Consider the following 23,301-nt stretch of genomic DNA (forward strand, 5'->3'; position numbering starts at 1 on the left):
AACTGGTACACCATACCATGGAATACTATGCAGCAATAAAAAAAGAACCAACTACTGATACAAGCAACATCTTGGATGGATCTCAAGGGCATGTCACTGAGTGAATGAAACCAGTCTCAAAACTTCGCATATTTTATGATTCCATTAACATAGTATTCTTGAATGAAAAAGTTTTCTGAACACTTTTGTAGCAAAAAGCTTATTAAGTAAGCAATAGAGCACAGAGTATCAGACCATATCTTCAAAACTAAACATTTTATTGTAAATGATCAAAATTTTTAAACACACTTTTTGATGACAACTTCCCATGATTGTAAAATGTAACATTGTTACTCTCATTTAGGTAATGCAAAAATACAAGAAGTATTGGTTCTCTGTAGGCAGAAATCCTCTATTCAATTCAGTCATTCCTTATTACTGTTGCCTTAGAATTCATTAAATAGCTAGTATGGACTTGGTATTGTATATAATACTTGCACTCACACCCTACAAATGGTCATCTGAGAAGGAAGGTGTTTGTTTAAAGCGGAAAGAGGGAAAGATGTTTGCAGTCTTTTTTTGATTGGCATTAAACACTGATTGCATCCCTCCCAGATCTATAAGAAAGAAATCTTTGCAGTCTTACCCAAAGTCACAGAGCTGGACTCTCTCAAGGTTATTTTTCAATCTCTGAATATACTTATGATAGTAAGAAGGAAGAGAGAACAGCAGATCCTATGGGAGTTAAACATCTGAACTCGCTCCACTGTTGACAGGATTTGTCATCCACCCCTCACTCCTAAAGTGGCTGTTAGTGAGGGAAGCCTGGAGTCCAGATAGGCGTGAATTTACGTCCTCATTAAGTCAGGAGCCCTCTGGAGGAGGTCACTGAACTCCCGCGAAACTCTTCCTGCGCAGGCGCAGTCAGGAGTCGGGAGCCGGAGCGCCCCCGTCTGGAAGCTCCCAGCCCCACGCCCGCCCCGCCACCTCTGGGCTTTCGGCGACTCCCGTAAGACCCACGGCCGAGAGGAGAATTCTCCCAATCCAACAGTGGCCAGCAAGCCAGCGAGAGGGGCTTTCCCAAAGGAAAACTTTTCCAAACCTAGGGCTGGGGGGAAGAGAAGACAGGAGGTGCGCCTCGCCTCCCTTTCCCCCTGCGGCCCGCCCGCCTCAGCCCTGTGGTGTCGGCCAGATCGTCGGGCCACGCGACGCGGGTGGAGGATCCCCGGCCTCAGGTCGAGGCGGGAGCCCGGTGGGAGGGCGGCGACAGGGAGGCGGACCCTCCATCAGCCTGTGTGTGCGGCTGACGTCGCCTGGGAAGCTTGGGGAGGGAGGAGCTGGGCCAGCGGAGCCGGGTGGCGGGGCGCGCCTGGGAGGGCCAGGTCCGCAAGAGGAAGCACCTCCTCGGCGCGACACGGTGCTAAAAACTTGACTCCGGTCTCCTGAAATAAGTGTCTACTCCGGCTCCCGCAAAGCAGTGGCTGGCGTGGGCCGCCCGGGGAATGGGCGCCCTCGTGACCTAGTGTCCCGGGGCAGGAAGGGCCTTGGCGGCCTCGCTGGCGCACGGGCGGATCCCGGAGGTCGAGGAGCCGCGGGAGCGGCGGGCACAGCCGGCACCGGCCGCGGCCTGAGCGCCAGCGCAGCCCGTGACCATGAACGGCGAGGCCATCTGCAGCGCGCTGCCCACCATTCCCTACCACAAGCTCGCCGACCTGCGCTACCTGAGCCGCGGAGCCTCGGGCACCGTGTCGTCCGCCCGCCACGCAGACTGGCGCGTTCAGGTGGCCGTGAAGCACCTGCACATCCACACGCCGCTGCTCGACAGGTAGGGCGCCACCGCGGTTCCCCGGCAGAGCCCCGAGCTCGGCTGCACCCCCCGCCCCCGCGGCAAGCGGGCCCTAGAACCCAAAGGGCAGTGACCACTTGGGGTGGGCCCCGGTGGGCCCCACCCGCTCCCTTCGTCACCTCTAGGTGGCCCTTCAAGCTTGGGGCTGGCATGCGGGGGAGAACCGGCCTCTCTAGAGACACAATGATCGCATTCCTCCATTCATCTCTTCTCTCCACTGCCCCTTCTCTCTTACTGCCCTAAGCATCCTCTTTCCGTACTCCGAAATCAGCAGTCACAGCCCAACTCTGAACGCCCTGCTTATTGAAGTTGATGTGTGTTTATATTGTGGGTGTCGGTTCTGTTTGCTTTGTTTTTTACTTTTTTTTTTTTTTGAAATCTGGCTGTAGGGCTGCACTGTTCAATAGGTAGCTTTTAGCCAAAGGTGGCTATTGAGCACTCCAAATATGGCCGTCTGAATTGAAAGGTGCTGAAATTGTAAAATACACACCAGACTTTGAACACTTTGTACTAACAAACAAGAGAAGTTATGATGTCTCATTAATGTTTTTATATTGATTACATGCTAAAATAATATTTTGATATATTGGGTTAAATATAAGATATTATTAAAATTCATTTTTTTTTTTTTACTTTTTTCTGATGGGGCCACTAGAAAACTTTAAATTGTATATGTGGTTCATATTATATTTTTATTGGACAGCGCTGTTCCAATGTCTGGGATGTTTTGATTTGGGCTTTTTATTTTTGTTTTGTTTGTGGTTTTAAATCTCAAACTCAACATTAGCAGTTCAGTTTCTTCCACTCTCAGAGAAAAGATCATCCCTAAGGAAATGAGTATTATTTTTGCTAACAATAAATTGCATCAAAAGTCTATTAAATGGTCCAAAATTGCTAATGTCTCTCACATCCTGGAACAATTTTAATGCTGTGTCCAGGTTTTAAGGGAAGGTTAGCATTAGTTTTTGTTTCCAGAAGAACATTACAACTATATACCATAGGCCTGTGACTGTGTGTAGTAGTCAATGGGTCTAGTCACCAGTCTTGCATATTTTCCTTCCTGCAGGGATTTAACTAGGCCCTGCATTCAGTTTTTAGTGAGTTAACGTTCATGATTACAACATTCTTTCCTCCTTCCCCTGTGTCTAATGTGATAATACATCATGATAGATGCCTGATTGGCCAGAGCTGTTAGCAACCGATATCAAATAAATTCCTCAGCTTCAGCCCTACCAGATTTATTAGACTTTCATCTACCTGTGGCTTTTCTTGACTGTATCTCACTGTCAGGCTTGGATAGGCTATATTACATAGTAGATTTGGGACATCCCTAGAGATTGTTCCCACTTTTTGTACACTATAATCTGGGTTCAGTGATATATACAGGGTGTGGTATATGTTTACCCTGGGCCTTATATTCTGTGGAGCAAGTGCTGAGCAAGTCTGCATATGTGTATGTAGTCATTGGTTAGAGAGGGTGGTCATATTTGAGGACCAACTATGCAAATATTATATGGAAATGTAACACTGATGGATCCATTAGGTATTCTAAAGATGATTGATCCCCCCATTTTGGATGCTGCTTCTCAAGATATTAATTCATCTAAGCTTTGTGACATTTGGGGGCCAAGGAGTGAAGAGGGAATTCTCTTCCCATACTCATTAACAATTTTTACAGTCTAAAATTCTTCACTAAATTGAGTAGAACATTAATTCTGTCCTCAAAGAAGCCATAAGACCATTGAAACACTGGCATTACTGCATCACATTCTTTTCTCCCACTTATTACCTAAGAGCCTAATATTATCAGTATTTATGTAGTCTGACCATAGGGCTGGGCTATGCAATTGACTCATGGAGTGTCTATTTCCTCACTTCTACAGTGCGAATAATAAATACATGTACTTATTGGGCTGTGGCCTGGAAAATGTTTGCATTGTCCTTTGGGATTACCTGAAAGAAAAATAAGTTTATGTGATGTTACATGTTCTTATTTTGGTGATTGGTGAGTCATTCTCCATATCCTGGCTTCTTTCCAATAAGTGAAACTTCCCTAACAATATTCCCACCCCTTATGAGTAGATGAGTTCGATTGGTTGTTCAGATATCCTGTAGATGACATAACTGTTTTTTTATTGAAATTTTAAGTTGGGTAATTTTGTTGATATGTCTAAAGAAACTGTATTTTTTATTTTTATTTTTTAGAGTCACATGACTGCCGTCCAAATCTGACTCCAACCTTGCCATTTATTATTGGTGTAGCCATTAGAAAATTAAGTTTTCCTGAGTCTTAGTGCCCTCATATAAAAGTGGGGATAATGAAACCAATTTAGAGGGTTGATCTTAGGATAACAGTGCATGTAAAGTGACTGATACATAATAGGGTCACAATAGAAGGAAGAATGCCTCATACTCTTAATGGGAGGAAGAAAGAATGTTCTTTCTCAGGAATCTTCAGTTTACTCCTTTGTATCTGCCTGTAAGAGTGCTACACAATAACTGTCTTGTCGGCCCAATTTCTTAGGGCAAACACAGAAATGTTTCAGCTTTTCAGTACAAGGTTAATTAAAACAGGTCTCACAAGCTGGTATAATTGGTTTCCTCATAGTTGGGGTATTAAATGATTGAAGGACAGGGAGAAAGAGAGCTTTTCACTTTATACCTTCTTGTTTCTCTTGAATTTTAAAACATATCACTATATTACTGATTCAAAAAAAATCACTACTTTTTTTTAGCTTGTTTTTTGTTTGTTTTAAAAGTAGGTCTGGAATGTCTGTTGCTACGTATTACAACAGCCATTGATCTAGAGCTTGGGTGGTTTAAGAGCTGACTTAACATCATCGCTTACCTAATAGCTTCTCCTGGAAACGTTTTGATTTCTGTTATTGCTGCTACCAACACCCAGTCATCCAGAGTAAAAGCTGATAGCATCTCCAACTCCCTTCCATTTTTTTAGCCCCCGCAATCAGTCAGTCTGTCACCATGACCTAGGCATTCCATTCAAGCTAGTGTTTTTCTTTCCATTTTCACTGCTACCTTTATAGGTTAGGCTCTCATTACTTCACATCTTAACCAGTATTGAAATCTAATGCCTGACTTTCAAACTCTACCTCTTTTGGCTGATCCTACATCCCGCTGCCAAGTTATTCATCCTAAAATTTTGTTCTACTGCCATTACCTACTTCAAAAACCTTCAGTCACAACTCAGTGACTGCCAAATGAAGTGGATTGGTACCCTAATATGGCTTTAAGACTCTGAGATGTGCCCCTAGCCTATCTTATTCACCTTTATTCCTTTTATATTATGTTATCTTGCCTTCAAGTTGCCCAGAAATCTTTTAAGAAAGAGAAATAGCAATGTAAAGTAAAATGTGGTAAACAGTTCACAATTTCCCAAACATAGCCTTCTCTTTAACTTTCCTGAATTCATTTGAAATATAGATCTATTGGACATCTACTATGTTACTATGTGGTAGGCACTGTTCCAAATCCTGGGGATACACAGGTCCCCAGGCAAGGTCTCTGCTCTTGTGGAGGCCTTACCCATCTTAGATGCCCTCTCTCCAGTGCTGAAATTCTGTAATCCTACTTTGAAAACTGCAGTGATTCTCCTAGCCCAAAATTTACACTCTTTTCTCTAAACTGCCCATAGTTTTTTTCTTTTCTCTTTTCTTTTTTTTTTTCATTTCTGGGCAACCAACTTGAAGGCAGAGACTATGTATTTATATCTCTGTATTCTCCATACTGCTAAGCACAGTTCTTTATTCATAATGAAAGTTAAATATTTTTTGTTTTATGCATGAATAAGCAAATGAACCTGAGATCCAGAGTCACCCCACATATCAGTTGTAAACATTTACCTGTTCTCAGGATTCTTTTCCTGAATTCTGGTGTATAATTTCTAAGCATTATTGATCTTTATGAGGCTATTATCATCTAGTCATTTAAATCTACAACATTTAAATGTTTTAATATTCAGGATATTTGGGAAAATTTTATATGGTATGCAACCATAAAATTTAATATAATATTCTAATCGAATTTGTTCATTTTAATATAACATAAATTTAATAATTTAATTAGTTCAAGCACCAATCATTCTAACATTGATAGGCTTAATAAACTGACACTGTGTTCTTTCCCTTTCCTTGGAAAAGTACAATATAATAACCTGTGTATAGCACTTTTACCTGTCAGTGGTTTATATAAGTTATTTTGGTCTCTAAGCAGACCTGTGAAATATATAGGATAGGTATTATCTCGGTTATAAATATGATGAAACTGAGGGACAGAGAAGTTGCATGATTTACATGAGGTCACATAGCTAATTAATGAAAATCCAGGCTTAATTAATCTTATGGGCATGATAATTGTGTATTTTTCATTATTTGAAATAATTGTGTATTTTCTTTCCTTAGTGAAAGAAATGATGTCCTAAGAGAAGCTGAAATTTTACACAAAGCTAGATTTAGTTACATTCTTCCAATTTTGGGAATTTGCAATGAGCCAGAATTTTTGGGAATAGTTACTGAATACATGCCAAATGGATCATTAAATGAACTCCTACATAGGGTAAGTATTGTACATTTTCAGTGCCTATAATTACCATTTCTGTTATTCAGACTACATATAGTACCTTGGTTTTACATTTGATCAGATTATTTGGGGAATATATAGAAAAATCAAAGCAAAAATAATGAAAAACAGTCATGTGGTAAAGTTTTACCTTTGGGGCTTCTTTTGCATTGATAAAAATACTGTGGAGTTAGGCTCTGTGTTCTAAGGGACCTAGGTTATTTTGCTTAGGTTACTGTTCCTGACGTTTATACTGAATTCCAGTATCTACATGCATATATACACAGGTAGGAATGAAAAAGAGAAAAAATAAACTCTCCACACTCTACAATCCACTGTTAAGCCATATTTTATTTTATATTAATGATAACTTAGGATTCATATTAAATGTTACTAATTTCAGTCCATGAAGTTCTAAATTAACAGCCCAAATAAATAATCTCTGAGTACCAGATACATTAGCTTTTCCCATAATAGACAGTGGTATGAGCCATTTACATTTTTTCTCACATTACCAGTTACTCTGGCTTTGATGGTGAATTCCTGCAGTAAACATATTCAGGGGTCCTCATTCTCAAAATATGTGTATTCAATTATTGTTTTTTGCTTGAGTTTACATTATTAATATAATTTCCTATTTGCAGTTTTGTGAGTGTTGTTTGGTTTAGTTAAAACTGCATAATATAATCCATAAAATCCAATTACTGGACACTCCTAAATTATAATACATTACAATGCTCTGTAAGTGACCACAGGAAAGTGGGTGCCACTGTCAGCCACTCGTGGAGTAAATTCCTCTTCGTTTCAGAATACATCGCATTCTGTCTATGACTTATGACCATCTGCAACAAGGATGGAGTAAAGTTACTGGTGTTAGTCTGTAAGATTTGTGTAATTACCATAGCAATTAAGATATAAATATTAATAAAGCACGATTTATTTTTATTTTTTTAGAAGTTATTATAAGTAGAAATTCTAAGGTTTCCTTCCCACACCCCCATAGATACTCTGGCACCCAAATTTAGAGCCCACTAGAGATTCTACAGCCTCCTCCAGGGGGATTGCTAACTCCTGGAAGGAATCATAAAATATAGAGTGAGCACCCTGCTACCCTTATCTCTGTGATAATCCTCCATATAACACTATGCTGCGGAGAGGCCTGATTTCTCCTTTAAACCGCATAATTTTCAGAAAACATTACTTTTTTACAGACTAAAAGATCCAGTTACTCTAGAGGATGGGGCTCTGTGTATACCTGAGGAAGTAATGTGTTCCACGTTAGTTTTTTGTGTTTCCTCTGATTTCCTGAAAATTTAGAAAGGATTTAAGGTAGGATTTATCTTGAAGCACCCTCCCCCAACCTCACAAAAAGATCATTGAAAAATACCGAAATGCAATATAAGCAATCTAAAGTATTTTAAGCCCCTCCCCCTGTTGGGTTGATTACTGAACTATAAGCTGTTCCATTTGCAGAAAAAATTCTCAAGAACAGTTTTGAGTTTTCAGTAGAAGCATAATTTTTCATAGCATTTAGAAAAATGTATCCAATAGCACGATGCCTGATGATTCATTGTCTGTCTTCCCAAATCGTCTGATTTTTCTATGTTCATTCTCCTGGGGAGCTACATTAACTTTTATGGTCAGAAAACATTTATTTTAAGAAAGCTTAGGGGGTTATTGGTTATAAGTACCAAGAAATATAAAACATTATGTTTTAAATGCATTTGTATAATATGGGTTGAAAACAAAAATGATCTTTATCTCTTTCACAAAAACAAAACTCTCAAAGGTTAATTTTCCAAACTGGAATGCAGATTAATAAATTATATGATTAAAAGTATGAGCTATTAATGCTTAGTCAATAAATATAATATGGTCATAATTTTTAATTGATGCAGTGATTATTGTAATAATAATGTATGGTTTTATATCAATAGAAAAATTAAAATATAAATTTTGAATGAACGGTTTTGTATGTGCTAGAAACAAATTGTGTGTAATTGTGTGTGTGTGTGTGCGTGCACAAGTTACTTCATTAAGCCATAGAACAAGGAGGTGGATATGAACAGTATAGGTATGTGTGTCTGGCTATATATAGATACAAAATATTTGAGATCTGTGTCAGTTGGAGAAAGAAGACCGAATACCATGTGGTTGCATAATCAATATAAACTAAAAGGAAGTATCAGTACTATAAAGTTATCACTTTCTCTAAAAAGTGAGGATAGTAAAGTACAAGAATGTTAAACAAAATAAGACACTTCAAAAAGTTTGTGGAAAAATAGAATTAAAAGATAATACAAATCTTTCCATAAATCTTTTGAAGTTCCCTTGTATCAAACTGATTCTATGTTATAAAAATGAGCATAGGTTTCAACCTTAGTTTATATTTTCTCATGAAATATTTAATTCTCTAAGCATGAAATGTAGTGAAATTTGGACTAATTTTCATTTTCTTTCTTTTCATATATATGAAGAAAACTGAATATCCTGTTGTTGCTTGGCCTTTGAGATTTCGCATCCTGCATGAAATTGCACTTGGTGTAAATTACCTGCACAATATGAATCCTCCTTTACTTCATCATGACTTGAAGACTCAAAATATTTTATTGGATAATGAATTTCATGTTAAGGTGATTACTTTAAAAAAAAAAAAGTTTATCTGTATCCTTGTGCTTAATAGTTTTAAAAAGATTTGTGAGTTATTTCTTCCACCTAGCCAATTTAATCTCACTCCCTTTTCCGTAGTCCCTAATTCCTATCTTCAGTCCCCATTCTTCCTGATGAAGTGGTTTAGTTATTCTTAGACTACAAAGATAGAGTTATGATATAAATACAAAGTCATTATGTTTCTTAATTGAAATTGTCGAGATTACCTTTTTTTGTTTTTTTTTTTACTTTTTATTTTGAAGTTATTATAGATTCACAGGATGTTGCAAAATAGTACAAAGAGGTCCTATGTATCCTTTACCCAGTTTTCTCTCTGGTTACAACACACATAATTATAGTACAATTTCAAGACAAGGAATTTGGCATTGGTACAATGCATGTATATAGTTTATGACACTTTATCACATGTAGATTTGTGTAACCACCACAGCAATCAAGGTACATCACTATTCCGACACCACAAAGAAATTGCTCGTGCTACCCTCTGTGGTCACACCCACATTTTCCCTTTCACCACCCTTTACCCTTGACAACCACTAATCTGTTTTCCATCTCTATAATTTTGTCATTTTGAGAATGCTGTGTAAATGGAATCATATAGTATGTGGTATTTTGAGATTGGCTTTTTTCACACATCATAACGCTCTTGAAATCCATTTAAGTTGTTGCTTTTATCAGTAGTTGGTTTTTATTGATAATAGTATTCCATGGTATAGGTGTACCACAGTTATTTAACCATTCACCTACTGAAGGACATTTTACCTGTTTTTGGCAATTACGGTTAAGCTGCTATGAACAATCCTGTACAGGCTTATAAGTGAACATGTCTTCATTTGTCTGGAATAAATTCCCAAGAGAGCAACAGCTGGATCATATGGTAAGGAAGGGTATGTTTTGTTTAGAAAAAAAAACTATTCTCTAGAGTGGCTGTAGTATTTTACATTCTACCAGCAATGTGTGAGGGATCCAATTTTTCTGCATCCTCACCAGCATTTGGTATTATCACTGTTTTTTATTTAGCTGTGCCAATAGGTGTATAGTGATATCTCATTATGGTCTTAATTTGCATTTTCCTAATGGCTAATGATATTGAACACCTTTTCACGTGCTCATTTTCCATCCATACATCCTTTTCAATGAAATATCTTAAGCCCCTTTAAATGTCCAGATCTCTTAAACCCATTTTCTAATTGGATTCTTTAGGGTATTTTTTTTTCCTTACTGTTGAGTTAGAGAGTTTTTTATATATTCTGGATATGAGTCCTTCATCAGATATGTAGTTTGCAAATTTTTCCTCCCAGTCTATAGTTTGTCATTTTCTCCTTTTAACAGGGACTTTCACAGAGCAAAAGTTTTAATTTTGGTGAAGTCTGATCTATCAAGGTTTTTTCTTTCATGGATCATGCTTTTACCATCATGTCTAAGCACTTTTCACCAAGCTCTAGGTCCTGAAGATTTTCTGCGTTTTTTGTTTTTGTTTTTGTTTTTTGTCAGCTGGCTGGTATGGGCATCTGAACCCTTGACCTTGGTGTCACAAGTACCATGCTCTCCCAAGTGAGCTAACCGGACAGCCCCTTTTATGTTATCTTCTAGAAGTTTTATAGTTTTATGTTTTACTCTTAAATATATGATTCATTTTGAATTCATTTTTGCATACGGTACAAGACTTAGGTGCTAAAGACACCAGATGTAGTAGTGATTTCACAGTTATCCTATGTCTAATTGATAACAGTAAATAAAAAGTAGTTTCTGAGTAATTAATACTAAATGTAACTCACTGTATTATTATATATTATTTTGCTTTACAATATACATGATCAGAAGATTATTATAAATATAAAAAAGTTTAAAGACATAAGTAATGCAGAAGTTGGAACAATAGGAAAATTGAAACAAAAAATGTGAGAAAAAATTAAGTGAAAAAATAAATCTTTATTAAAGACACTTTCTCCCTAGAACAAATTGGTAAATGAAGGAAGAGAGAAGCAAGCTGCTGCTTCAGTATTGCTAAAAAAAAAAAAAAAAAAAAAAAAGTCTAATCTGTTGATCCAGTTACAGAACCAACAGGTAGAGGTACCTTAATAGTCAGCTAGTCTTCTGAATCTTCGCTAAAACAATCCCTATTTCCCAAGGCAGTTATCCTGTGACAAGGGCTTCTTAACATCCTTACTTGAATGACTGTGACATTTTCTTACATGATCAATCAAAATTCCTTACTGGTTGCTTTCACCCATTCTTTGTGATAAACTGAATAAATCCCATTCTACTTGCACATGATAGCACCTCCAATATTTGAAGATAGCTATGTTCCCACAGCTCCTCACATACACTTGCATTTCATCCTTCTCCCTTGTAAATACCTTTAGTTCCTTCAACCACTTTCCTTATTACATAGATTTTAATCCCTGGTGCTATGTAGATGTATCTGTTTGTTTAAATCTCTCTTAGATTTTGATCCTCACAACTGAACAAAATACTCTTGGTGTGGTCTGATAAATGTAGAACTGAATGAAAGTGTCATTTCTCTGGTCCTAAATACTTAATAGATCCATAATAATTCATTAACTTCTGGGAGGTAGTCATATCATACTATTCAAATTGAGCTTAGTGTCAACAAAAAGTCAGCTAGTTTGCCCTTCTACCTTCTGCCTTCTGCCATGTGAGAACACAGCAAGAAGGCCCTCACAAGACCAAATGCCAACACCTTGATCTTAGACTTCCCAGCCTCCAGAAGTGTAAGAAATAAATTTCTGTTCCTTATAAAATACTCAGCCTGTGGTATTCTGTTATAGCAGCATAAACAGACTAAGACAGAAATTAGTACCAGATGAGTGGGGTGTTGCTAAAACAAATACCGAAAGATGTGGAAGCAACTTTGGAACTGGGTAATGGAAAGAAGCTGGAACAGTTTGGAAGTGAATGCTAGGAAAAGCCTAGATTGCTGTGAACAGAGCATTAAGTGTAATTCTAATTAGGGCTGAGAAGAAGTGAAGAACTGTAGAGAAAGCCTTATTCTAATTAGAGATTGCTTAAGTGATTGTGAAGAGGATGTTGGTAGAAAGATGGACAGTAAAGACTATTCTGATATGGTATGAGATGGAAAGGAGGAACAATGTATTGGAAACTGGAAGAAAGGTCATCCTTGTTGTAATGTGGCTGAGAATTTGACTGAATTATGTCTGCATCTTAGGATTTCGGGGAAGGCAGATCTTAAGAGCAATGATCTAGGATATTTGGCAGAAGAAATCTCCAAGCAGCAAAATGTTCAGGGTGTTGCATGGCTTTTCTTAACTGCTTATAGTAAAATGCAAGAAGAGAGAAATGATTTAAAGAGAGAATTTATAATCAAAAGGGAAGGAGAATGTAAAGATTTGGAAAATTCTCAGCCTGGCCATGTAAAGAAAGAAAAATGATGTTTAGGAGAGAAAACCAAAGATGTGAGCAAGTGACCTTTTAATAAGGAAATAAGTATGAAAGAAGGAAGCCAGATGCTATGCATCAAGACAATGAAAGAATGACACTAAAGGCATTTCAGAGATCTAGGCTGCCACACCCGTCACAGGCTCAGAGTGCTAGGGCCTTGGGAGTAGAACAGATTTAGGGGGAGGGGCTCAGAGCAATTGTGGGACCTCAGGGCTCAAAGCCCAGGGTCACCTCAGGTCTCTGCTTCTTGTATTCCACTGCAGTACTCCTCGTCTATCCCAGCAGTGGCTCAAGCAGGCCCAAGTGTGACTTAGGCCCCCACTCCAGAGGGCACAAGCAGTGAGCCTTGGCAGCATTGATGTAGTGCTAGTTCTGCAGGCATGCAGAGTGCCAAAGCAGTGGAAGCATGGCTTCCTCCACATAGATTTCAAAGGATACCTTGGAGAGCCTCAGGGCCTAGGTAGAGACCTGCAGCAGGGATGAGCTGCTACAGAATCCACACTAGGGCAATGCTTAGTGGAGCTGTGGAGGTAGGGCTACCTTCAAGACCCCAGACCTGTAGAGCCACCAGTGTGCAATGCCAGCATGACTTCATTGTGTGAGAGCTGAAGCATGAGCTACACCGAACAAAGCCATAGGAATGGGGCTAACTGAGGCCTTGGGATCCACATTACACAAGTGTGTACAAAAGTCAAAGTGAGACATGGAGTCAAAGAAGATTATTCTCAAGCCTTAAGGTTTAATGTTGTTTGCTCTGTTGGGTTTTGGACTTACTTGTGACCTGTTATTCCTTTCTTCTTTCCTGTTTCTCCCTATTGGAATAGGAGTGTCTATTGCATGCCTGTCCTACCATTGTATTTTGTAAGCACATAATTTATTTGATTTCACAGGCTCATAGCTAGAGGGAAATTTGCCTCAGGATGAATTTTACCTGAGTCTTACCTGTATGATGTTTAGATTAGACTTTGGACTTTGACTTTAAAGTTGATGCTGTAACAAGTTAAGACTTGGGGGCTATTGTGATGAAATGAATGTATTTTGTATGTAAGAAGGATATGAATTTTGAGGGGCCAAGAGTGGAATGCTTAGTTTGAATGTGTCCCCTCCAAAATTCAGATGTTGACACTTTGGTAATATTAAGAGTTGGAGCCTTTTAAGAGGTGTTTAGGCCAAGAGGACTCCTCCCTCTTGAATGAGATTAAGGCCTTTAAAAAAAAAGAGGCTTCACACAGTGTTGGACTTAGACAGCAGGGTTTAAGGATAGTTTCCTATTAGTATGTAGATTTGTAAAATCAACCTTTTTTTTCTTTTTTAAAAATCAGACTGACATTTACTTTTCTGATATCCTATAGCATCTCTCCATTTTTGTCCCACAAAGAACACTAATAGCACTGAGGACTCTCAATAACTTGAAATAAAGGTACTTGGATTTTATAAACATTTCAACTTCCTTGTACATCATTTTCTTCATCTTAGTCCAGAAACTGTCCTTGACAGAGAAAACAGAAGCAAAGTAATAGTTGATAACCTCTACTTTCTCTTTTTCATCAAGCAATAAAGTATCCTTGGTACTTCTTTGCTATGAATAGAATTTAAAATATTCTCAGTATTATTTATATTTTTTTCTTAGATTTTCCCTTTTATTATAGTTAATGTATAAAAGATTCATTTTTCTACCCCTCCTTTTTTGGGGTATGGGCCACAATTTTTTTCATCTCAAATTCATCTAACACTGATAAAAATTATTTCTTCTGTTAAAAGTAGTAAAAATCTAATACTTAAATAATCAAAACAAATGGTGTGCTGGATGGAGCTCACTCCACTAAACATTGATTCTGTATTTACGTTTTGTCTTCCATTTTTTTAAAATAAGGAAACTTTTAAATATTTATAGAATTGTGAGATATTGTATAACATCTGCACAATATTTACAATTGAAGTAAAACTATAACGGACATATCAAAAGTACGAAACGCTTGTCACTGATAATTCTTTACTCACCCATTATCATGGATATAAATATGTTTTTTGTGCTAACTATACTGTTGCCACCAGATGTGATCCTTTTAGTGGTAGGCATAAAGCTATAATAATTACCTTTACTATATTGGGATTTTGCTTATTTCAAAATTTAAGGATACTACTTTTAGTGCATTACAAATAAGACCATATAAACCTGGCTTGTAAACAATGCCCAGTGACAATTGTGTGAGATATAAGTAGACTTAACAGTTATGTAAAATGTAGGTGAATTTGGAAAAGACATGATATAAAGCTGCTTGTCATAAAAAGTAAAATGTTCAGTGTATGCACTCATTCAGAATATCAGGCAAAAAATGCTTCTCTTTAATTTTTCAAAACTTAGTCTCTCTTTTGAAATTTCTGTTATTGTGCTAAACGTCAAGTCAGTATGTATTGTTTCTGAAATTATTTGGCTCAGTGCAATGGCATGTAATTTGGTAAGAAGCTGATGGAATATATAGAAATAAAATATTAATATATATAACATTTCCTCTGGTCTGATATCTAAATACAGTGAATATACACAAAGCCAGTCAATTTGAGGGCTTTTTAAAGAGAATATTTCTAAATTCAATAATGTACTCTTTTCTTTTACAGATTGCAGATTTTGGTTTATCAAAATGGCGCATGATGTCCCTCTCACAGTCACGAAGTAGCAAATCTGCACCAGAAGGAGGAACAATTATCTATATGCCACCTGAAAACTATGAACCTGGACAGAAATCAAGGGCCAGCGTCAAGCATGATATATACAGGTACAGTAAAGTTGCTTTTGTTCCAAGTTAACTTTGTCTGAAACATAAGATTAAACAATTTTGAAGCTACATTTTAAAGTGTGATTTTTATTCGTCTCTCAGGACTGTGGTGAAAATATACTAGAGGCCACAATGATTAATATTTTTCAAATTAAAAATGCCTTGTTTTAAGCAACTTTTACATCCTTTAAAAATTTTTAAAGCATATCTTCTTGTTCTGTCAATTTATGATTCTGTCAATTTATGATAATACGCAAGGGTATTTATCATACGTGACTTGGGGAAGCAAAGGTAAACAATGGTTTCTAACATTTTACCTTTAAGATTCTCCTCCTATTCAACCTTTCAATCTTTGAGATCTACACATCTTTTTAGAGAAATAAATAAACTCTTAATCATCTTGATAAAATCATGGGGATGTTTTTATTTAAAGAATTTTTAGGGGCCAGCCTGTGACTCTCTTGGGAGAGCGTGCTGACAACACTAACATAAGGGTTAAGATCCCTTACCAGTCATCTTTAAAAAATAAAAAAAGAGAATTCCTAATATTTGTACATGTGTGAACCGTTTTACAACAAATCAATGTGTTTGGTAAGATCATGTTTTCATGTTTCAGATGCAGATTACTTATAATCTCATAATGCAGAAATAAGCATAACACATTGTTCTTGATACTGGTTACTTAGCCAGAGAAAAGGAAAATGATCATTTGTAATGTCTAGTATTAGGCAGTGATATGGAAAGACTGAACCCTCATACACTGCTGGTGGGAATGTAAAAGTTTGTATTACAGTAATTTCCTAATTTTTCATATTAAGATAGATTTCTTTTCAAAACAAAACTGTATTTGAGTGTTTATCATCTTGGTTGTATAAAGTAATTCTTTATGCATCATTTCACTACCTTATCACTTTCAAAATGATATCTCCACAGTCAGCTTTTAAACTTAGTGCTATTTTAGTTTATTATGCAGAATTTATTTATAATGTGTGATATATATGTTTTTGTCTTGAATAGCTATGCAGTTATCACATGGGAAGTATTATCCAGAAAACAGCCTTTTGAAGGTAATTATACTTTGATTCTGTTATTCTCAATAACATTGTGTTTGTAGGCCACACTCAGAACTATTTAAAGTTCATTTTACTTTAAATCTGCCTATCATTCATTTTGTAGAAAACACACTATAAAAACATTATCAATTGTGAATCTGTCATACACTGCAAAGTGTACTAGATTAAGGATCAGTTGTGAATCCACTGTATACTAGTAAGTACTGGATTAAGGATAAGAAAAACCTAGATTCTAATTCTTGTTCTGACAATAATTAGCGTTATGATCAAGCCACTAAATCTTTTGAGTCCTCATTTTTGTCATCTGCAAAACAAGAGTTTTGAATTACTATTTCTAAAATCGATTCCAGCTGTAAAACTCTTTAAGTGAAAATTTAATTAGTACTTCTTCTATAGAAACCAGCCAACATTGAAGAATAATCTGTCCTTTTCATTCTCTGATAATATCGTTTATTTTGAGGTTTGTATAGATCAGCTTGCTGGGTAGCAACCTCAGAATCTCAATAACTTGCAAAATAAACATTTATTTCTCATTCACATTAAATATTAGTTGCTGTTGCCCTTCTTGGCTCTGCTAGGTTTTATTCAGCTCTGCTGAGTTCTGCATGGCTCTGCTCTACTCACATTCCATTGACCAAATCAAATCAAATCACATGGCCAAGCCCAGACTTAAGGAGGTGAGGATATAAATGCCTCCCACAGGAGGCAGATAAGTCTGGCAATGGCTGGGATTTATATTCCTTTTACAGAAAGGGGGGTAATGATCTATTTCTAAAATTTTTAAATTCCGTGATTTTATTTTGGTTAATTTTGGAAGATATTTAATATTACTAGACCATAATATATTTCTAAGGAATGAAATATATTTGTTTTGACAGAAGTCACCAATCCTTTGCAGATTATGTATAGTGTGTCACAGGGACATCGACCTGACACTAATGAAGAAAGTTTGCCATTTGATATACCTCATCGAGCACTTATGATCTCTCTCATAGAAAGTGGATGGGCACAAAATCCAGATGAAAGACCATCTTTCTTAAGTGAGTATACAGTTTTAATCTGGACCTTTTGAATTACAGAAATAGCTCATATACTATGAATAAATATTCCCTGAAAAATTATGCAAGTTAGATGACTAGCTCATAGCAGTTGTTTAAATTCTTTTCACTCTTGTTATTTATAACATATATGAGTAACTGCTTCTAGAGAAGAACTGAGAATTCCTAACAGAAAAGTCATCTGATAGGAGTAATAATAGTTCCACTCAGGTATTCAACAAGTATTTATTGAACACATACCATGTCCTTTGTATATACAGGAGTGAGCACTGGGAATAGAGTAGTGAATAAGGCCATCTAAATCACTAACTTCCTGGAGCTCACGTTCTAGTTGAGAAGGCAGAGAGAAAACAAGTACACAAGAGACTGTGGAACTCCTGTAAGGAAATAAGTAAGGTAATAGACTAGTTAAGGGAAGGAAGGAAAGGTCTTTTTTAGAAGCAAACATTTGAGCTGAGATTTGAAAATTCAAAAGAATCCACTCATTCAAAAGCTAAAGAAAGTATTGCAGGCAGAGAAAACAGCAAGGGTAAAGACCCTGAGCCTAGAAGAGGAAAGAGTTTTGTATTTGCAAGGAACAAAGAAAATGCTTCTGTAGCTAAATATATGGAATATAGTGAGCAAGGAAAGGAATAATATAAGATGACGGAGAGGGAAGGAAGAGGCTGTTGGCCATCGTAAAAAGGTTAGATTTTTATTCCAAGTGCAATGGAGAGCCATTAAAGTGTGTTTTGCAGGGAAGTGACACGATCTAATTTAAGTTTAGGTGAAATCACTCTTGCTGCTGTGTGGAAGATTAATTGGACAAAGGCAAGAGTGGAAACAAAGAAACCAGCTAGGAGTCTGTTTCAGGATTTTCTAATTAAGGTAGTAATTCTGGAGATAGAAAAGTTACACAGAATTAAGATATATTGCAGAGGTAGAATGGATCAGGACATCTAAATGTAAAATAGGAGAAAATCTTCATGACCTTGGGTTAGGCAGAGACATCAAAAACAGGATTCATAATTTAAAAAAATTGTAATTGGACTTTTAAAAAAATTGGAAACTTTTGCACTTCAAAAGATGCTATTAAGATAAGATAAAAAGGCAAGGCACAGACTAGAACATATTTGCATATCATGTATCTGCTAAAGGACTTGAATCTAGAATATATAAAGAATTCTGACAACTCAATAATAATACAAATAACGCAATTAAAAAATGAGTAAAAGATTTAAATTTCCCCAGATGGGATGTACAAATGGCTAAAAAGCACATGAAAAGATGCTTAACATTATTAGTCATTATGAAATGCAAATTAAAACCACAATGAGATACTGCTTTATACCCCCAAAGTAGCTATTATTAAAAAGACAGAAAATAACAAGTGTTGGCAGTGATATGGAAAGACTGAACCCTCATACACTGCTGGTGGGAATGTAAAATGATGCAGCCACTTTGGAAAACAATTGGCAATTTCTTAAAAATGAAAGATAAATTTACCATACACTCCAGCAATTCCACTCACAGAAGTTACCTAAGAGATATGTTCACACAAAGACTTGTATGTGAGTAGTTGTAGCAGCATAATTCATAATGACCAAAATGTGGACACAATCATAATTATAGCTACTACTACAATAAAAATGAATTTGTTGTTCAAGGGAAAGATCAGGGCTCCTGATATAAAACTGAGCATCACCGACATATATATGGTCTGGACTGTATCACCTTGGGAGAGAATATAGTAGCAAAGAGTAAAGGACCCGCGTTAGAGCTCTGAGGCATTTCAATACTTAGAAATTGTCTAGAGGAAGAGGAAAAGAGATTGAGGAAGAGAGGACGGTAGATAATGTAGTCTCTTATGTCTTGGAAGCCACCAGAGGGAAAGTTTCAAAGGAGTGGTCAGCCATGTCTAATATGCCAAGAGGCCAAATAAGATGAGCAGAATTCTCCAATATTGTCATCATGGTAACCGAAACAAATGTAGTTTTAGTGGAGATGTGAAAACAGAAGACTGATGTATGTTAAAGAATTAGAGAGAAAGAAGTGGAGACATGTATGGACAATATCTACAAGGTGTTTATCTCTGAGTGGGAGCAGAAAACTGAGGTGGTAGCTAAAGGATGATATGGGGTCAAGATTTTTTCCCTACATAAAGATAGGAGACAATAATAGAATAATAGAATGATCTAATAGGCAGAGATTGGCAGTACAAGAGCTAAGAGAGAATGTAAGGAATGGAATGAAAGAGAGGTGAAGGAAATGGTATTCAGAGCAGAGGTGATACTGTTAACATTTGTATGAGTATATGGACATTTTTTTCCACTATACAAGGGATAAAGCAGGAAAGATAGATACAAGTTTCTAGATCTGGTGGTAGAACTCGAGGGAGTTCCCTCTCATGGCTTCTGTTTTCTCAATGTAGTATGAGAATAGGTGATCATCTCAAAAGAAAGATGGAAGCTTAAGAAAAGAAAAATAAGGTACAATACATATTACCCCTGTATTCCCTTCCTAAGTTCAGAATATATTAAGAAAAGCCACAGAAGAAAGACAGATGGGGATCAGAATATCAGCTTTATTACTGATAAAGCTCATTGGAGAATGTACTTTAGATCTGCAGCTAAATGGGCTTGGCAATACTTTGCCTCTGGAATTGACAGCTTTACCAGCTCACCACAGGCCTCACCCTTCTTCTATGTGGGGAAATAGAAAATCTGTGCATTCTTTAGATATTCTGAATTCTAAAAGAAAGAGAAAACTGAGAAGGGACCAGATAAGCATGTTCAGTTTTTCTCCAAAATTAACAAATGAGATAAGTTTAAGGGGGAGTGACTGAGGGGCAGAAAGAAGCTAAATGTGTTCTTCCTGTACTTTTCCTTCTCATATATTAAACTGGGGATTTCATCTTCACCTTGGAAACATGAAGAAAGGACATAAGTGTCTCCTCCAGCTGTACAAGATGGTCATCTAAGATAGCAATTCTCAAACTTATAGGTATCTGGACTTTTCAAAATTATTGAGAGCTTTTGTTTGTGTGGATCATATCTATAGATATTTACCACATTGGAAATTAAAACTGAGAAAATTTTTAAATATAAGAATGCATAAGAACACATTCCATTGACTGTTGGAGCAGTGATGACATCACGCCTCATTTAATCTCTGGAAAAATCTACTATATACTTGTGAGAGAATGAGAGTAAAAAGGGAAAATAATGTCTTAATATTTATTAGTTTGAAAATAGTTTTGACTTCATGAACCCTTGTAAGAGCCTCAGGGACCAACACCCTCAGGGCTCCCTAGACCACACTAAGAACTGCTGATCTATGAGAATGCAATCATAAATTTATTTGGGAAGCATAATAGAATTGCTAAGTAGTGTTTAATGCCCAGGTTTGGCCGTTAATTTAAAGAGAAACCAGTGACTTCCACTTCTGGCCAAGATGGAGTAACAAGGGCCAATTTACCTTCCTGCCTGAGACAACCAAAGAACCCAGGCAAAACATATAAAACAGTGGTTTTCAAGACACTAGATATCAGGAAACACTCTGAGAAATGGAAAACAAATGAGTTGAGCCTGATGATTGCCCAGCATACTGCCTTGAGAGTTTCTAGACACAGCACAGGAAAAGGAAACTGAGGTGAAGCCCAGTGGGCACTCAGAGTTGAGGAGGTGGGGCTGAAAGTCTGGGTAGATCAAGGCAGACAGAGTTTATAGGACATATAAAGTACCAGAGAGGAGAAAGATGCACAGAGAGAGAGCCCCAGAGATTTGCAGAGGGTTCCTCTCAAGTGTTCTACAAAGTACTGATCATTGCAGGGTGGAGAAGTCAGTAAGCCAAAAGCCAAAGTCTTCAGTGAACAATAGGGAAAAACAGGAAGTATGTGGGAAAGTGAGTATTACACAATGGCACGAATTAGAGCTAGAATTTCAGGGTAAGGAGATGAAATTACTATTTAGAAGTGGCACTGGAGAAAAAGGAGGTACATACCCTTCCTCGTGGTGATGGGAAATAAGATAAAATGTGAATCCATTATCTTAGCAACTTTTGAGTTTTTAAATATAACCCTGATGAACCTTGGGGGTATGTGGAATGGAAAATACATTACATTGCTTTTTCAGTTGGAATGAAGATTTGAGCAGTGTTTTGTTAATCACACATATGGCTTCAGAAACTTTAGTAACAAGAATTATAGTGTAATTATTTTTAAACTGGCTCTTTAACTAAAATTGGCTATAAAGGCTATAAAAATATTCAGCTTTATATCTGATAGTAGTTTTATCATATTTCTTAAAAAGCACTGTTATCTAGTTTAGAATAAAAATCAGTAATAGGGAAAAATGTAAGTGTATTCAGGAAACAAACTGTCAACATGACTAAACGAGAGATCATGAAAGTACAAGAGGACCTCTAGATATCAAAGTTCAAAGTGCCTACTCTTGGATAAACCGACTGAAAAGAATGAATAAGAATGAACAAAAAAATTATAATAGAAAAAGGTAAGGATAAGCTTCAAAAATTAACAGCAAGCAATATTGTTTTTTTCTTTTTAAAAAAATATAGGTTAGGGGAAAAGAGGAAAGCTCGATAAAGCTTTGTTGAAAAAAATAATGACTAGTAGAATATACATCCTAAAAATGGATTCAACTATTAAAATAATGTACTCATTAAGTGGCAAAGTAGCACAACAGCAGAGAGAGGAATTGTTTTATTAAAATGTTTCTCTTTTTCCAAAAACCTTATTGAAGTATAATTTACTTGAAATTCATCTATTTTAAGTGTAGGTTGATTGATTGTTTTGTAATTCTACAGAGTTTGCAACCATCACCATAACCCAGTTTTAGAACATTTCCATCATCCCCCAAAATTTCTCATATCCATTTGTAATCACTAAGTGTTCCCATATCCAACCCCAGGCAACCAGTAATCTATATTTTGTCTCTTTTGAGTTATCTTTTCTGAACATTTCATATAAATGAAATGATAATAACATATGGTTCTTTGCAACTGGTTCTTTAAAAAAAAACTTTATGGAAGACAATATTTTATATTCACATGTAAGAGGTACTTAGGAGAGAAAAATCACATAATAATGTGAATAGAGGAAGTTTAAAATAAAGCATTGACTATAGTAGAGGATTGTAGTAAGGGGATTGGCTAATAAAAAGCATAAACAACTGGCTCTTTTCACCTAGCATAACATTTTCCAGGGTCACCTTGGTTGTAGCATGAATCAGTAGTGTGTTCAGTAGTTTATTGCGGAATAATACGATGGTACTACAAAACATTCATGGGAAAATGGAATTAAAAATATGACTCTTCCCATGAAGTTTTTGAATACCCCTCATGTTCTACGATATGGATGTATCACATTTTGTTGATCCATTGGCCAGTTGATGAACATTTTGATTGTTTTCACTTGGCTATATGAATAATGCTGCTATGACTATTCACATACAAGTCTTTGTATGAACATATGTTTTCCTTCCTGTTAGTTAACTATCTATGAGTAAAATTGCTAGGTTGTATAATCAATTTATCTTTTAAGAAACTGCCACACTGTTTCGCAAAGTGGCTACATCATTTTACATTTCCACCAGCTGTGTAAGAGGGTGTCTGTTTTTCCACATCATTGTCAACAGTTGTTAGTTTCTGTCTTTTTTAATTATAACTATTATACTGGTATTGGGTGTTATCTCATTGCAGTTTTAATTTGCATTTCCTAATGGTTTTAAGCACCTTTTCACGTGCTTTTTAGCCATCTGTATATCTCCGTTGGTGAAATTCAAAACTTTTACTTGTTGTTTAATTGTGTTACTTGTTTTATTGTTGAGTTGTCAGAGTTCTTTAAATATTCTAGATACAAGTATCAGGTATGTGATATGGAAATATACTCTCCCAGTCTGTGG

General features: G+C 36.5%; 1 protein-coding gene across 1 annotated transcript in view; it reads left to right on the top strand.

Moving 5' to 3' along the window:
- Positions 1-971: 971 nt before the first annotated feature.
- Positions 972-23,301, top strand: part of RIPK2 (receptor interacting serine/threonine kinase 2) — a 39,036-nt gene continuing 16,706 nt past the window's right edge. The window contains exons 1-6 of the mRNA XM_063079795.1: positions 972-1,804; positions 6,244-6,397; positions 8,878-9,033; positions 15,113-15,270; positions 16,288-16,337; positions 17,222-17,383. Of these exons, the coding sequence (XP_062935865.1) occupies positions 1,632-1,804; positions 6,244-6,397; positions 8,878-9,033; positions 15,113-15,270; positions 16,288-16,337; positions 17,222-17,383 (853 nt within the window). The 5' untranslated portion in view covers positions 972-1,631. The remainder of the gene's footprint in view (positions 1,805-6,243; positions 6,398-8,877; positions 9,034-15,112; positions 15,271-16,287; positions 16,338-17,221; positions 17,384-23,301) is intronic.

The sequence above is a fragment of the Cynocephalus volans genome, chromosome 15 (genome assembly GCF_027409185.1).
Source record: "Cynocephalus volans isolate mCynVol1 chromosome 15, mCynVol1.pri, whole genome shotgun sequence".
NCBI lineage: Eukaryota > Metazoa > Chordata > Mammalia > Dermoptera > Cynocephalidae > Cynocephalus > Cynocephalus volans.